Source organism: Eulemur rufifrons, chromosome 20, assembly GCF_041146395.1.
Source record: "Eulemur rufifrons isolate Redbay chromosome 20, OSU_ERuf_1, whole genome shotgun sequence".
NCBI lineage: Eukaryota > Metazoa > Chordata > Mammalia > Primates > Lemuridae > Eulemur > Eulemur rufifrons.
The window spans coordinates 20,771,072-20,788,226 of NC_091002.1; the positions used below are offsets into that span (position 1 = coordinate 20,771,072).

General features: G+C 47.4%; 1 protein-coding gene across 1 annotated transcript in view; it reads left to right on the forward strand.

The window, feature by feature from the left end:
• TTI1 (TELO2 interacting protein 1) overlaps window positions 1–16,890 on the forward strand; it is a 46,552-nt gene extending 29,662 nt beyond the window's left edge. Inside the window, exons 5-8 of the mRNA XM_069495578.1 lie at window positions 1,341–1,481; window positions 3,448–3,652; window positions 3,937–4,024; window positions 16,170–16,890. Of these exons, the coding sequence (XP_069351679.1) occupies window positions 1,341–1,481; window positions 3,448–3,652; window positions 3,937–4,024; window positions 16,170–16,353 (618 nt within the window). The 3' untranslated portion in view covers window positions 16,354–16,890. The remainder of the gene's footprint in view (window positions 1–1,340; window positions 1,482–3,447; window positions 3,653–3,936; window positions 4,025–16,169) is intronic.
• Window positions 16,891–17,155: the final 265 nt, after the last annotated feature.

Genomic DNA, 17,155 nt, shown 5'->3' on the forward strand with positions numbered 1-17,155 from the left:
GTCTCTTCTGTTCCAGTCTCAGTGTGGACCAGCATGGAGTAGGCACCCAGTAAGGGTTTACTGCTTAAAGTTGGCAGGTTCACTCTGTCTCTGGCTCAAACTTGCACTGCACCTGCTCTGTGAAGGCTGGCCCGTCTGCACGCAGGAAACCTGCATTGGTTGTCATGCTGACCACTGCCTGTGACACTGACGCAGGCTGTCTGTTTTCAGTGAGCTTTGAGATATAAGAGATCAGGAAACATTCTTAAGGAAGGTAAAAAATCAGTTTACACGTGGGCTACCCCAGATCTTTCTTGTGAGATTAGCCTGTACCTCAGCTGCCTGCTTGGCCTCTCCACGCAGCAGTTCACAGGACTCGATCTCACCAGCCTCTCAACGTGCCCCTCCTCCATGGCTCCCCTGTCATTCGGTGGCACTGGCATCTCTTCAGTTGCTATGCCTGAACCCAAGCAGCTCTTTCTGATGCCTCTCTTCCCTCCCCAATGTCCAGTCCTTCAGCAGTTTCAGCCATGTCGTCTCCAGAACAGATCTCAAATCCCTCCACTTCTCTGCCTCTGCCTCCATCGCGCGGCCACGTCACTCTGCTTCTCTCACGTGAACATGTGCCGTGGCCCCCTGAAGGGCCTGCTCACTTCTCTCTCCCCCTTCAAGTCCCTTCTCCACTCAGCAGCCAGAATGACCTTTATAAACATGAATCGTGTCATGTCACTTTCCTGCTCAGGATACTTTCATGGCTCTCCACTGCACTTAGTACAGAATTAAAAATTCCTCATGTGACCCGTTTGTGGTCCAGCCCCATTTTAGCCCTTTTGTGTGTTCCACACAGCCCTTCCTTTGTATGCTGAGCACAGCAAGCGCTGTCTCACCTCAGGGTCTTCCTCGTGACGGTTTCCAGTTGTAGAAGCACTCTTTCACTCTTCACACGACTATTCGCACTCAGACTTTGTGTCTCTTTTTAGAAGCTACTTCCTCAGAGAAGCCTACCTGATAGTCTGTGTGGTTTAGACCCTTCCTTTAGTTTCTTTGCATTTCACCCTTTCCTTCCCTCCTTGTTGGCAATCATCTCTTCATTTGGTCGCTATCTAATTAAGGTCTTTCCCCAGTTGACCATAGACCCCGAGAAGGCAAGGAAATGTGTGTGTTTTGTCCCTGTGTGTCCCCCGCCGCCAGGTGTCCCCCCACCGCCAGTACCTAGCTAGTGCCTGGCATGTAGTCAGCACTCAGTAAACAATTATCCAATTAATGCATTTCTGAATTACATTCTTTTTAAATGGTGACTTGATCCCAGGAATCTGGTCTCCAGCCCTTACCATCTGCTGAAATCATACCTTTTCTTTCAGGTCTTGGATGTGCTGGATTTGTGCGTGGTGGTTCTGCAGTCCCACAAGAACCAGCTCCTTCCCTTGGCACATCGGGCCTGGCCCTCGCTCGTGCACCGACTCACACGAGACGCCCCCCTGGCAGTGCTCAGGGCCTTCAAGGTACCGCACTGATGCCCCCCCCTGTCTGTCATGAGGATGGAGGTGGGAGGCCCAGAGCTCACCAGGGTCTTTTGGACTGGTTCTCTGTTTGTCTGACTGTAGTGTCACGTACCTTGAAGAAAGTATAGAAAATAACAAAAGCACAAAGAAGAAAATACAAGTCAGTTTCCTTTTGAATTTGAAGCAGAGTGAACTAGTAGATGAAAAAGGCCACTGGTATTTATTAAGCACCTCCTGTGTGCCAGGCAGTGAGCTCAGCACTCCTCCACGCACAAGCTCATCTCACAACCAGCCTTCTGTGGAGGAAGGTATATTATGTCCATTTTTGGCAGTGGTGAAAACAAGCTCAGAGAAGTTAAGGAATTTTCTCAATATCACACAGCTAATAAGTGATAGAACCCAGATCAGTGAGTTCATGCCTATGTTCTTTCACTGCACCTAGGTGAAGGAGCCTGGGTTCTGGCAGTGGGCATCCTCTGCCCAGCCAAGCGACTTTGGGCAAGGCCCTTGACCACCCATTTTCAGGTTGGTCTTAGGAACATCTATCCCACCTTTCTCATAGTGTTGTCAAGGATAAAATGGGACTATTTGGTGAAATGCTTTGGAAAGCTAAAAGCCCTATATATATGTAAGGTATTATTCTCCCTGACTTAGTTTGGCTTATATTAGCATACATATTTTAGCTTATTTATTTATATCCTTCCTTGTTCTAAAAAGGACTTAAGACAGCCTACAGAGATACATTTACCATGGCAAGCTAACATAAATTAGAAGAAGGTAAGCAAGACGAAGCAAAGAAAAAAGATGTATAGGGACATAAAATGAAGCCGGGAATGCATCTAATGTACGTGGCAAAAGTAGTTTGGTTTTCTCTAAGATCCTTCAGCACATACTGGACCAAATTAAAATATATAAAATTGTTAATGTTTTTTTCCAAAGCAAAATGCACAAAATGACTGTGTGTGCATGTGTGTGGAAAAAAAAAAGAGGGAGGTTAGGGGAGTGGTGGGGAGGTATTGCCAAATCTTATTCAGATGTGCTGTTTTTCTTTATGAAAATTAATAGATTATCCGAGATGACAGCAAGCGTAGAAAAATGAAAAATATAAAGATGTGTGCGCTGTAACTGAGGCTGCTTTTGTCATGCAGACATGTTGATGACACCTGAGGTCCGTAGAACCTGTGCAGTCCAGCTGAGGGACCTGAAATGAGCGCCTTGTTCTCTGCAAAGTTGGCAAACACTCTGTGTGCTGGTTATGCCTTGCTTACCAATTTTTAAAGAAATTCCTATTATCCTGTGTACTCAGTCTTGTGCAGTGGGGCAAAACGTTTCAATATGTTCTGCTAGAGAAAGTTTAAAACGAGACATGCAAAGAAACTGTCTGTTGTGAAAGATAGAATGAGGATGATGTACGTAAGAGATTGTGCAGTTGAACAGAAGGAACACCAAGTCACCTCCAGTGACAGCATTCCTGCCTTGGCTCAGCCCAGGGACCTCAGCCCGGTCACCGCCTTCCTGATGCCTGTATGTAGCAGCAACTGGGTCTTAGTGTTTGTGTTTGCACAGCTAGCTAGAGTTAAAAGCACAAGTATTTTCTCAAGGGATGTTAGGAAGATTCAAGAGATGATCTATGTGAACTGCTTTAAGCTCTTCTTTTTTTTTTAAACCAAAAAAAAAAGAGAAAAATCAAGGTATTAATCATACTCATCCAACCCAAGATTCCTTTGAATTATTCTCCGTGTAATCTGTATTTATGGATAGAAGCAGCCATGCCTTGGGAGCAAAGACCTCCAAATTCATAACTGTCAGAATCACAAACCATGGGCAAGGAATTAACAGCAGTAATTCTATTTTTTTTTTTTTTTTCCAAGTAGAGACCTAGATGAAATTCAATTACCAAGCATTCTTTAGCTCTCTTGCTGCCTTGGCAATGTTTACTCACCACGCTGGGGGAATGTTTTTGCAGGTTTTGCGTACCCTGGGAGGCAAGTGTGGCGACTTTCTACGGAGCCGGTTCTGCAAAGATGTCCTGCCTAAGCTGGCTGGCTCCTTAGTCACCCAGGCTCCCATCAGTGCCAGGGCTGGACCAGTTTACTCACACACGCTGGCCTTCAAGTTGCAGCTGGCTGTCTTACAGGGCCTGGGCCCCCTGTGTGAGAGACTGGACCTAGGTGGGTACCGGATAGGCCCACCTGAACACATGCACTCTGCATCTGTCTCACCCTTGCTGTTGCACTCTGTTCAGTCGGGCCCCATCTTCTCCCTTCGAGTCCACCTCCTTTAGTCTTACTTTGGCCTCGTTTGTCCATCTATCTTGGTGTCTTCTTGGTGGGATGGAGTAGAGAGCCCAGGGCATCTTGCCTAGCTGTTCCAGTTTCCCCAGACAGCGGTTGGTCACTGCTTGTCCCAAATGAAGTCTGAGGGCTGATGCTTGTTTTATTTTTCCTCTCCGCAGGTGAGGGTGACCTGAATAAAGTGGCTGATGCCTGCTTGATTTACCTCAGCACCAAACAGCCCGTGAAATTACAAGAGGCTGCCAGGAGGTACGTCTGGTTGATCACCCACATCTCTTTACGTTTGTTCTAAATTACAGATGATTTGCTAATGGCGATAAGAGTTGAGGCATCTCTGCTCTCTTTTCTTTCTCTCTCTCTCTCTCTCTCTCTCTCTCTCTCCTTGCCAGGTTAAGATGATTTCTTTAGCTGTGCCAACTCTAGAGATGGTATTTTTACTAGACATTTGTCTTTGCCAGTAACCTTTTCCTCTGCTGCAATGTCAGCAACAATTCCAGAGGGTCAAAAAGCAGAAGGACGATGTGCTTGAGGAGACACAGCACCCTCCCGGTCAGACGAGGCTCCACTTCTGGGCCTGGCAACCGGGTGCCAGCACCTTTCCATACCTCAGCTTCTTCAACAGCAGAGCAAAAGCGCTGGGCTCCTGACCTGGCGTGCCTACACTCCATGAAGGGTATTAGATAGGCATCGGTGCCGCAAACCCTTGCAAATTGCATGCAGAATTGTACACGTATGCAGACAGGTGCATGCATACCTTTTTCTAGACAGAGTCCACACCATCCATCCAGGTCTAATAGGAGTCTGTGACCCAAAGAACATTAAGAACCACCAGATTAATGGCTTAAAGGGCCTTTTCTGATTCTGAAATTATGTGATTCTAATTTCTGGAGTTTTGACCATGCTTATTAGAGAATAGCTGTACCACCTCTAGCAGAAGGAGCTACTTCTGGTTCCTTAAATACTAAGAGATTTTAACTCGTGAACTGAGACTCTGAGCACAGCAGCATTCCCCAGACTTGAGACCCAAAGTGCACTTTGGCCTTCTGTCCCCAGCTTTCCTTCCAGCTGGGAGCAGCCTGCATCCTGGAACTGCCATCCTGGGATGCCCGCTGCTGGGGCGAAAGCTGGGCTGTGCAGCCTGGCGCTGTGTGCTGCTGTGGGCCCTGGGGCTCCTCCAACCTGACCAGCCCTGTGTCCCAGAGCAGAGTCCCTCCTGCTTCCCAGGCTTCTGCAGACACATCCCTGATCATCCTTAGTGGGCAGGAGGTAGAAGTCAGCTCGTTCCCCGAGGGGCTAAAAGGCTGCTCTGACTGTGGAATGAGAAGAGCCAACTTGCTCCCTTATAAACCTTGCGCTCCCTGGGAGTGATGGGAATATCCTTTTGAGCTGATTTATTGTCCTTTGCAATTTTTTCCTCTTGATTTCCCCAGTTTCCTTTTTCTTCCTGTCCCTTTCCTGTCACATCTCTTAGTCCCAGAATCAGTCATGGTTTCTTGAGCACAGGGGCACATCCCAACGAGCTTCTTGTCTCCAGTCATTCCTGTTCCTTGCAGAACCAACTTAGGGTGAAAAGAGTCCTTCCTGGGCGGTGCCCCTAACGCTGATTGTGCTGTGATTTAAAGTACAACTCAAGAATGTAATGAATTTATCTTGAAGTAAATTCTTTTAGATGCCTGTTAAGACCAAGAGTTACAGAGAGCTGACTTTCACATTCCCTGTTCCATTCCACTTTTCCTACACCCACCCCATCCCATCCTTCAAGTTTAGAACTATCAAACAAGCTAATATTCTCAATTCATTATCTTTTCATTTCTACTTCTCTTTTTTGCCGCTGAAAGCAATTAAACCCGGAATTGGGCCTTGCTGAGTCTTGAGTTGGTATTCAAGGTGCCTCAGAAGGAAGAAAATACAGCCAGACCACTTAACTGCAGCTCCCTTTGTTTGCTCCAGCGCATTCCAGCACATTCCGTTCAGGGTTGAGTCAGATGGCCTCTCTTCTGACGGGCTGGGAGGGGGAGGAAGTGCAAGGCTGATTGCTTCGTACACACATCACCTGCAAACTTATTTTGAAGTCAGGAAAAAAATCAGTGTTGTCCTTGATCAGGAGCTGATTTGGCAACTTGATTCGGAAATTAATAAGCTCTCTAAATGGAGAAGAAGCCTGAGACAATAGCAAACCTGGTCTCTTTGTGAGCCTCATTACTGTGGGAAGAGAGGGAGGTTGTTGAGCTGACTAATATTGAAGCCATACCTACTAGTACTGAGGAATGAGGTCCCCTGAATGAGATGGAGTCCCCATCTCAGCAAACAGCCCCACCGTCCATCCAGTTGTTGGTCCTTAATTCTTCTCTTTCACACCCCACATCCATTACCAAAAGTAAAGCCTGCCTGCCTCACTTGGAAAATCACTCTCCAAACTTTCTGCTTCTCTTCACCTCCAAGCCACCAGTCTAGCCCAGGCCACCATCACCTCTCTCCCAGATAACCACAAGATGCCTCCTCACCAGTCCCCTGCTTCCTCTCCTGCCCCTCTAGCCTCTGGGTATTCTCCACACAGCGGTCAGAGTGACACACACACACAAACACGCACACACGTGGGAGAAGAGAAAGCTGTATGTTTTTTGCAGAGGCCAAGGGCGAGCCCTGTAGCCAGGGGCTTAAAAAAAGTCTCAGCTTAGTGTTCGGAAGAACCAGTAAAAGAGCTATCCAGAGATGACGAGATGCAGTGAGTTTCTGACCCTGGGCAGATGACCAGCTTGCTTTGGAAGTGGGTCCTCTGTCCACCGGGGGGCTGGGGAGGGAGCTTTGAGGGCAGAGGGCTGCTCCAAGGCCCCCCACATTCTGGAAGGAAGTGGATGTGGATGTGTCTGTGGGCTCCTCTGGCAGTGGGTTAGGATCTGCTGGAGCAGCCTTCACCGTGTTGGGATGGAGGCAAACTTGGTGGCTCCATAAAAGTTCCTCTTTATGTGCGTTATGGTTGGATTTTTCCTTCCTCCTGTTTGCTTTTCCTGGCTCCAAAGAATGACCAAGCCTGTGTTTGCTTTTTTAATTTGTCATATTAAATATAGCCTTTGTGGCAGGCTTTTACATCCAGGCTGTAAACTCTAGAAATGGAAATTGATCAGAGGGTGGTTGATATAACCAAGGTTGTAAATGCTAAGAACGGAGATGCCATTCCAGTTTAATGCTTTTATCTAGCGAATGTGCCTCGTATGGAGGGGGCATAAATCTTGCAACTTGGGGGGGTGGGGGCAGGGTCTTACTTTGCTGTATGTTACCACCAGGTGTCACTGTTAACTGGCGATGCAAACACACACACACACACACACCCACCCCCCAAAACTAGCTCCCCAAAGTCCATCTAGTTAAATAACTTTAATGGATAACAAATGAGTAAATCACATTTGGGGTGGGGGGGTGAAGGGGTCAGCATACCAGGAGCTAAAATAAGGCATTGTCCCTGAGGGTAAGCACTAGGTTACAAATAACAGGTCAGATCAGCCACTCCCCCATCTCTGCAGAGGCAAACTTAACTGATTGTAATTCTGAGCCTCCAAGATGTCTCCAGCATGCAGTGGGCCTCCACAGTTCTGTGCTTTTCTGGTCATGGAGCTTTCTTTCCCATACTTGAAAGGAATTTGAGAGCACACACCCCAAATTTCTGTTTTTCCTTCAAGTCGGTAGATACAAGGACTCAGCCTGTTTAACTCCATTAAAACCTTGCTCCTTGGGCCAGTCTCTTAGCAGCCTCTAAAACTCCCTGTGTTTTGCAGTGAAGTCTTATATCATCTAATAAGCCTTCTGCTCTAGGCTAAAAGGAAACAAAACTAGGCAATACCTGTTTTTAAAAAGATAAAGTCCGTGCCAGACAAGTCTCATGATAAAGAAACAAAGCTTTTAGGCTGCTTGGTCTCCACCCCCGTCCCTCCCCCAACCTGTGAACCCCAGAGCCCAGGCAGGGCTGCAGGGTGCCAGCAGGTAGTGACCAGCTGGTGTACCTTCTGGCCATGCGAGCCCTGGATGCTGTTATTGCTGTAGTCCTTGACTGGGGCCTGGGGGCAGGGGGTGCCCTTCCAGCTCTCGGCCTAGCCGTCATGTATGAGCGCAAAAGGCAACAGTCTTGGGTTGGACAAAGCTAGGTTCAGATCTTACTGGCTGTGTGACCTTGAGCAAATGACTTAGTTTCCTTTCATTTCATTTCCTTCCTCTATACACCATGGGTGATAATGACCCCATTCTCACAGGGTCTTTGTGTGGATGAATTACGTTAATGTGTGCAGGGAGTCCACTCGGTGTTCATTCATTCTCCAGATGGGTTGAGAAGCTGCTACTCGCCGGGCACTGTTCTAGGCACTGAAATTAGAATAAGACGGGCGGCCTCTGTGTGTGTACTTATGTTCCGAAGGTATATCTAGATATGTACACATATATGTAGCCTATGGAGGATACGCTGTATATAAATTTACCAGATATATGACGTATTATGTGCATGTTACACTTATGTGCACTTGGGCACAGTATTTCTTTTGTCGGCCTGCTTCATGTTGACTGAAATCTGAACAGGGGTTTTTACCTCAGAAGGATCTTTTTCATGTTAATTGTGCCACCTCTCCCCATCTCCGTTTGCAGGAGGAGTCAGGACCGGGTTTGAAGGTTCATTTCCTGACTGACTTCCCTGCTCTCTTTCTAGCAGTAGGATCCCAGCCCATCAAAGAGCCAGGCGGCGCCTTCAAACCCTGGGCGAGTGCAGACTGGCGCAGGCTCATCCATTTCATCCCCATCAGAGCCCCAACTCCTCTCTTCACCCACGCATGGGCCTATTGTATTTGAACGGATCACAAGTGGTCCGTTAGTTCAGCTGAGTCGAAATTAGTAGCTCATCCCCTTAAATGGTATGGGCAGTTTGTTTGAGCTTGGACTGCAAAGCCAAGCTTGCAGTCCCCCTTGGATTGCACTCGGCATGGAAATGAGGGCACTTCTAATATTTTCCCTTTTGACACTTGATTAATAGTTGACAAATCCAGACCCAGGTAGTTAGCTTTCCTATTATCCATCTTACGACAGGCATTGCTGCTTTTCCTTTCAAGGCCCATTGTTCTAAAAATACACCCAGATCTGAAGCTGCTCACTGTGCATATATAGGCCTGATTTCTTGCTATCAAAGATAAGAGACATCTGCCATGCAGATTACAAACAGCATGGGTTGCTGGGTTTCAGATCTGAAGGCGGAGACCTCTGTGCTACTTAAATCCAACACTGCCGATTCTTTCCCTGCTTGCTTGGCAGTGTCGTATCACTGATAACCTGCCGGCGTCCACCATTTCACCACCCAGAGGGAGAGCCAGCGTGGGGTGTGTGCGCACAGGTGCCTGCAGGGCTGGATCGGGAGCAGCATGCACCTGGTGGCAGCTCCGGCCTGGTGGCTGCACAAAGCGGGTTCCAGCTGTCGGGAGCCGTGGCATTCCACAGGGTAGCCATTTCCTCACTTTACAGTCTTCTGTCTTAAACACCTCAGAGGCTGGAGTAAATGTGATCTCAGTACTAGTAAAGTAACCAGGGAAATGGTCTCAATTGTCTTATTGGAGGTGTATATTTATTTAAAAGATTGGGGGGGGGGTCGCTTACTATGGTTGGATTTGCAGATTTCAGAAATGAATACCAAGTTAGAGTTGGCCTTGGGCAGATTGATGTACTTCTCGAAGCCTCTGTTTTCTCATCTACGAGAAGGAAATAAGCATATCTATTATTTTCCACCAAATACAATTTTTATAAGCATTCAGAAAAGTCACGTATATTAATTTTTTTAGCACAAAATACCACCACAGAATAAAAAAGTCAATATGTAGTGGTTGTTAATCATTATTTTAACTTCCTCTTATTCCAAAAATGACTTGAAGCGTCTTATAATATGTGTGTGCAACAAGGAAAAAAGGAAGCAAGTGAAGAAATTTTTTTAAAGGGAAAAATAATAAAAGCAAAAACAAGATGAAGCCAGCGTTGAAGTTTACATATAAAATGCAGAGTTAGAGCTCTGCACCCTTGCTGGAGATGAGCCTTCAAAGTGGCTCTACGCTTCCTAACAGAGCAAAGAGGGAAATGCAGTCTTTTGTGCAACTTCCAGGGAATACTGGAATAAGAGTTTTAAAAAAGAAGAGGAAAGAGAGCTTTTCAGAAAGAAGCATAGCTTTCCTTGTTACTGAACCTTAAGAAAATTTTTCTGTGGGTCATCTTAGAACACTGGTACTGTTGTGACTAATATCCTCAACATCCTTGCAGTACCCTACAGAAGTACATTTCTTAGAGCTGTTTCTTAAGGCATCCACGCTTAGAGCCAAAGCACAGGTTACAGGAAAATAGTTTGGGGTGGGGGGGTACAAAATAGGTAGGCTACTACGAAGATGTCTTTATCTCCAAGGATATATACCTTCGGGGGGGGGTGGGGCAGGAAACACAGAATGTGGCCTGAGAGTGCAGCTAGCCAAAGCCAAGGCCCGAGTCAGCCACCACAGTGCTTGGCACAGAAGGCTGCTTTGAAGTCTCTGCCCAGCAGCACTGTCATGGGATCTAGGCCTGCAGGGGGCCTGGAGGCAGGAGAATTGGCCAGATGGAAGGGGCCGCTTTTAAATTCCACCCCGTGGGATTTAAACCCTTCTAGGTTCTGGCTTATTTCTGAATTGTCTTTAACAGATTGGGTCTCTCAGTGCCATATCCTTTTAAATATGCACACAGCAGTGGAGTCATTCCACTGCATTTATGATACTTTGTCTTGTGATACTTTAAGGGCACAATTAGCATTGTATGCTTCTTACTGGTGTTTATGGTTTGAAATCCTGTTGTTGTTGCATTTAAATATTTTTCATATGGGTCTCTGTGTGAGTATGTGTGTCAGGGTTAGATCGATAGATGAATGGTTTTGAACAGGTAAATATAGTTAAGTCTAATGAGTATGTCTAGCTGCAAAGGTAATTGGTAGTATTTATTTGGAGAGTAAATGGTTGCTTCAAGTCATAATCCTCCATTTCTAACATTTAGAAACAAAAAACGACCTCCGTGCAGGGGAAGATAGCTAAATTGAATAGCAAGAAAGGACAGGCTTGAAATACTGGTTAACCAATGAACCGAGACCCATTAGAGTAAATTACTGAGTATGGAAACATAGCCCCACTGCTTGCTGGCTAGGGCACGTCGACACTCTGAGCATCCGTTTGTTTAAAAGGAAACACACAGCCTCATTTACAGCATGGGCATGCACAGAGCGATGGGAGAAGAGATGACCGGAGAAAAGAAGAGTGCAGAGGCTGTTCTGCCAGAGAGGGAACAACGGAAAAACTAAAATAATTTTGTGGATATTCCTGCTTTCCAACAAGTGAGTTTATTTTCCGATTGCATGCCCACGTAGAGATAGCCTCTGTTGTGTTCCTAAAGAGACATCCCTGAATACCTTCTTTAGAAGCCCCAAATAAATAAACAAACAGATCACAAAGCCACAAATGCTTTACCACTGGCATTTACCCCGACAGCTCCCAGAGCATTTTAAAAATCCAGAAAGAGACAAGGAACAGCAGATCCCTCAAGCAAGTAATTGACAGAGAGAGAATAGCCTGTCACCCGAGAGAGCTGGAAGCCCTGCATTTCAGTTACAGTTTGTTTAGCTTTACTGGGCCTTGATTGGCTGGCAGTTTTCTAGAGCTCTCTTTGAGCAGATGTTGTCTAGACAGAGCTGGTGAGGACATCTCTGTAATGTTTGCTTCTGCAACAGAGGGGTTTCTTCTTGGTTTTGCCATATTTGCGGGAGTGGCTATGATCCAGCACCCTTGATTGGAAACTGCTCTGGACTGTCAGAGCTAGAAGGGGTCTTAGCACTGATCTGATCCGCCACGCTCTTCACAGAGAGGCAGCCTGCCTTGCCCCTCCTCAGGAGTCCTTCCCCGGTGCCACTCCACACGTGACTTCTAGGGTGGCCCTCACCACCTTCCTCACCAGACAGGGAGCCCTGAGGCCAGAGCCTTTGTCCGTCCATCTCTGTGTCCCACGCAGCTCGCACAGTGCCCGGACTGGACCAGGGGCTGATAAGTGTTTGATGAACCACGAAGAGATAAGACCCAAACCTCGCCGACCAGACTCCAGGAGCACAGTTCCTACTTCCCCGTTCCCACCTCCTCGCCTTGGTGAGCACCCCAATATTGATCGTAAAGGAATGAGCCGCTTCTGATGGTTTGGCATCTGGAGTTTATTAGCTACTTACTGATACCCGTCAATCGTAGATAGGGCTGAAGTGCAGGGAAATGGCTGCCTGCATGGAGTGAAATTCAATAAAACCGCATTTTAAGTGAAAAATCAGTATAAACACCAGGCTTCTTTGCCATGGAAACAGAGGTTGCTTAGAAACTGCCTAACAGCGAGTTCTAAATTTTTTAAAGTCAAGTTATCATTTAAGCTACATGGCCCTACAGGTTATTGAGAGATAATCACTCGCCTCAGGACACTCAGAGGCACGAGGCACAGCTGAGTGCTCCCGATACTCTGGGGACCAGATAATCTCTTGATAACTGTGCTCCCTGGAGCCACTGATTTGGGCCTGGGGGAAGGAGAAAGAAATTTTTGTTCAGGAGTTAAATGGTGCACATATATATTTTTTTTAAGTGTTTCTCTTTGGGCTTGAAAAAAGATGGAACTGGCCATTTGGTATGTTCAACAGCCATCTCTGCCGTGTCTCAAGATGTATTGGGAACATTTTCCAGGCAGTTACCCTAGTTACTTCAAAGCAGAGGTCCTGTCTTTGTCTTCTGGCCTTGGGTTATGCAAAGGCGGCTTTCAATAGATCTAAGCTTCCAGCTCTTCACTCTCTGGGGGTCCCTCTTCCCCACTCAGGCTGGGCAGGAACTGGCCCCAGGACAAGTAGTAGCAGAGTTTGGAACAAAGCCTGGCTGCTGAACATTCAGACCAGACCTCCTGGGCCTCAGGCTCGGCTCCTGGGGGCTTAAAACCAACAAGGGTCCAGGTTCAGAATTTGTCAGTGTTTAGAGTTCAGTGGGCCTCGTGCCTCTCACCGAGCAAGAGCACCGCTCCGCCTGCCAGCCATCTGGTTGCATGGCATGGTATTTGGTCCCCACTTCAGGCATGCGGAGGGCAAAGTATACTGCATTCGTTTCCTCCTGAAAATAACGGGCGAAATTAGAACCCCATTGGCTGAGAATTGGAACCCCCACCAAGTCAGTGTGGAGGGAATTATGAGTGAGAGAAAAGACAAATGTTTTGTCCTTTTCGGAGCGTCTGAGAATTATCCATGGCATGGCGGTGCTGCTAGGATTGGTAGTGATAATTATGCCTTAGACAGACACACACTCACATTCTCTCTCTGGAAGGAACAGTGTTTTCATTATACACTTCAAAGTGTTTTCCTGCACCTTGTCTCCTCAGAACAAACCTGTGAGGAGGATGGCCCGGGTGTGATCATCTTCCTTTGGAGAAAGCGGAAACAGGTTCGCAAGGCAAAATAATTGAGCCAAGCCACAGAGGCGGGAGAAGGAACCTGCATTGCTGCCTGCCATTCCGGGGCGTCTTCCCCTTTAAGAGCAAAGAAATGAGACCCAAAACAATCCTTCCTAGAGTCTGGCTCTTGCTTAATAAAAGAAGGTGAACTTTGCACACGTTTTTCCTTTGCTTCCCTGTTAGCATTTTATTTGGAGATCTTGCAGGGCAAAGAGGGTGACTCCTTTCCTTTTCCTTTGCTGCCAACCAATACGACTTCTGCATTTAGCGTGTTAAGAAGGGCTCAGAAAATGAACATTGCGGCGTTTTCATGCTGTGTAAGTCAGCGCACGGCTCCGACTGTGCTGGGCCGTGGCACCACTTTGCCGGGTGTTGCCCAGATAAAAATATTCCTTGAAGCTGGGAGACCGCCATGCTGTAGCTCAAAATTGTTCCAGCTCTTGAAAGAGAAAAATAATCAAATGAAACCATTTGCATTCTAACAGTCTTTGGCACCAGGGAAAACTGTCAACTGTGTCACGTGTAAATAGAAATCTGCTTCCCATTTTTGGTGTGTTTTTTCATAATTTCCCTTGCCTCTCTAATTATCAAAGATATTTTTGTTTTTAAACAAAAATTGTCTCCCACGCAGGCCCCATCTCCTTTCTGCGGTGAAGTGGAAACAACGAATTAGAATATTCTAATCACTTCTCCAGCAACCACCGTGGAGGTTATAAACATAAGATTATCCTAAGCAAAGAAAACTTAAATTGTTTAGGCACAGAACAGGCCAGGGAAAATTTCTAAGCAGCCCCTGCCTTCCCTCCCCACCGCCAGACTGCCTCCCTTGCCTCCCTTGCCTCCTTAGCACACGTCTGTTAACCCTAAGGAAGACAACAACACTGGCTTTTCTGAGTTAGACCCAAATTCCCTGAGGGTATAGGTTTTTCAGATGAATGAAATTAAAAACCAAAATTTAGTTCAATTCAGCAAGCATTTAAGTTCCTATTTAATGTGCAACAGTATAGGAGAGGCGCCTAAGAATAATAGTGACGAATAAAATGTGATTCAAATAGATACTGTATACTGTTAGTTGGTAAGTAAGGATCAGATACGTGCTAGATTCTGTATAGGGCTTGTTTTGTGTTTTAAACCTCGGCAAGGGACCAAGCCCTGTGGCTCATGCTTGTAATCCTAGCACTCTGGGAGGTCCAGGCGGGAGGATTGCTTGAGACCAGGAGTTTGAGATCACCCTGGGCAGTGTGGCGAGACCCCATCTCTACAAATTTTTCTTCTTAAAATTAGCTGAGCACAGTGGCACACACCTATAGTCCTAGCTACTTGGGAGGCTGAGGCAGGAGGATCAATTAAGCCCAGAAGTCCGAGGGTGCAGTGAGCTATGGTTGCACCACTGCACTCCAACCTGGGTGAGAGTGCAAGACCTTGTCTCTTAAAAGAAAAATTAAATAACCTCAAAATTCTGAGTGAAGCATCGCCTCCATTTTTAGAAATGGGGAAACTGAGACAGGGCAAGTTGAATAATCTCCTGAAGCCACATAGCTAGTGATGCCTCTGGTAATTTGGATCCTGTTAGTATTCCTTGTTCTTTCATTGGTGGTGAGCAGTTGATCTCTCCTTCAAATCCTTTCATAGAATGCAAATATTCCAGAGACGGGTGTCATCTTAAGTCATTAGTGTGTAACGTAGTAAGTTGCTCAGTCCCCGTTAAAACGAGAACCTGTTCCCTCAACAAGCATGTACTGCATGCTCACCATGTGCCGTGCCGGGGCCCAGTATGGCAGTGAACAGAACGGGTGTGGTCCCTGCCCACAGGGAGCTTATATTGCGAGGATGGGAGATGATCAATGAATGAGTAGTCAGTGACTGCTGGAAAAGGTGTCCTGAAAGAGAAATAAGGGGCAGCCCACCTGGGCCAAGTGGCCTGGGGAGGCTTCTGAGTGGGCAGGCCGACTGGGAGGGTGTGGCCTGCTGGGGTTGGGAAGCCAGACTCTGAATCACCGCCAGGTTGTGAAGCTTACGCCTGGACTGTCCAGTACGGTGGCCCTGGGCATGTGGTTGATCATTCAGAAACAGGGTTTGAGCAGATCAGAGGCAAGGGTTGTGACCCCAAAGTTCAGACCAAGATAAAAACCTCAGCCTTGGTGGGAGTGGTGTCCAGTGACCTGGGCCCCTGAGCCCTGTCTGTGCCAGGTATAGGACATCAGTGCTGTATCTCTGCCAGAGGTCACAGGCAGGGCTCAGCCAGTCCTGCCCCAGCAGAGTAAAGGAGCCCTTTGCCAGCCTGCGGAGGGCGGCATGTCCTGTTGGCTCCAATCCCCAGGGCCAAGCAGACTCCTCACAGGGGAGCCACGAGTGTGTGTCCAGATCACCAAGAATCCATGCGTTTCAGTGGCCAGAAAGCGTGTAGCTGCTGAGTTCACCGAGCCAGGGTACCCATGATGAGGACCTGGAGACAAATGTCCAGGGTCCCCAAACAGGGCAGGGAGCCCTGTCCTGGTCCAGCCCCGCCTGCTTTCCTCGGCTGCCCCCCTCCCACCCTGGCTGGGCCTGGGAGCCTGTAAGGAGAGATGGGCCCTGTCATTTTTCTTGTTTTTGAAAACTGCTTTACACCCAGAGCTCAACCTGTTTCTTTGCCAAGAGCTTGTTTGCTATCAATATTGTTCTGCTCAGACTGATTGCTGTTTTTCTCTGTGTCAATGGATATGCTGTTTACCTCTGTATCTGTTGGGCTTTGGTCCTGTCTTAGAACTACAGTGGGTTTGTTCTGCTATTTGAAGTGATTTGATATTGTTATCAGTTTCTTCTCAAACAGCCCAGTAAACAGCCTCCTGAGTGGAACCGCAGCACTCCTCCCCTCTCTCCCCTCCTGGAACCTTCCACTCACTCCTTCGTCTCTCCACAGCGTCTTCCTCCACTTGATGAAGGTAGACCCGGACTCCACCTGGCTGCTCCTGAACGAGCTGTACTGCCCCGTGCAGTTCACGCCGCCCCACCCCAGCCTCCGCCCCGTGCAGCTGCGCAGGGCCCCCGAGCAGCAGAACCCCTACTTGGCCAACGTGCTCCTGCTGCTCAGGGAGCTGCAGTGACCCCGCTCTCCCCTTTACGGAGGCCTCCCCTGTCCCCTGCCACCAGGGTTGGGCTGACCCGACCCCAGCCGAAGGCGGTGGCAACAGCAGGGAAGGTGGATCAGACAGCTGATCGATTTATAAATTGATCTATCGCACAACTGCTTGGAAATTGGATTGAAGGAAAGTAACTGACTGTTATTTATATTTCATACCTTATGTTTGCAAATGACTTTGGCGGCTCTAAGAGTTTAACTCCTTAGCACCCCCATATCTACGTCCCTCACTGCCCCTCAGGCCACCCACACCCCAGCACACACACCCCTCCGCACGTAAGAGCTCACGGGGCAGAGTTCTGAACCACACGTGGAATGCGTCCTCTGAGCCCTGAGGGCCACGTGCAAGTGTCACACATCCAAGAACCTTCAGGATGCAGCCCTGCCATCACACACGCACGCACACACACACACACACGTGCGTTCCCCTCCATCTGCACACACCTCCCTCTCCTCAAATAATGAGATGGAACTAATTTGTTGTACCTAACCTGTTCTTTGGGAGAAAATGAAATAAAAGCAGTTCTTGGATGAAAAATATGATCAAGAGCTCACTTTGAAGTTTGTTATTTAAATTGGGTGATTTTTTTTTTAATGAGTTTATGTTCCTGAATGGGTACTGCGTAACCATGGCATGAAATCCAAGCAGCACAAAACAGGAAACGGCAAAAAATAAATCTCCTCCTCCCCATTTCTCAGCCATCTGGTTTCCCTCCCCAAAGGCAACCACTCATAACAATTTTGTGGATACCTTTTAAGTAAGAGAT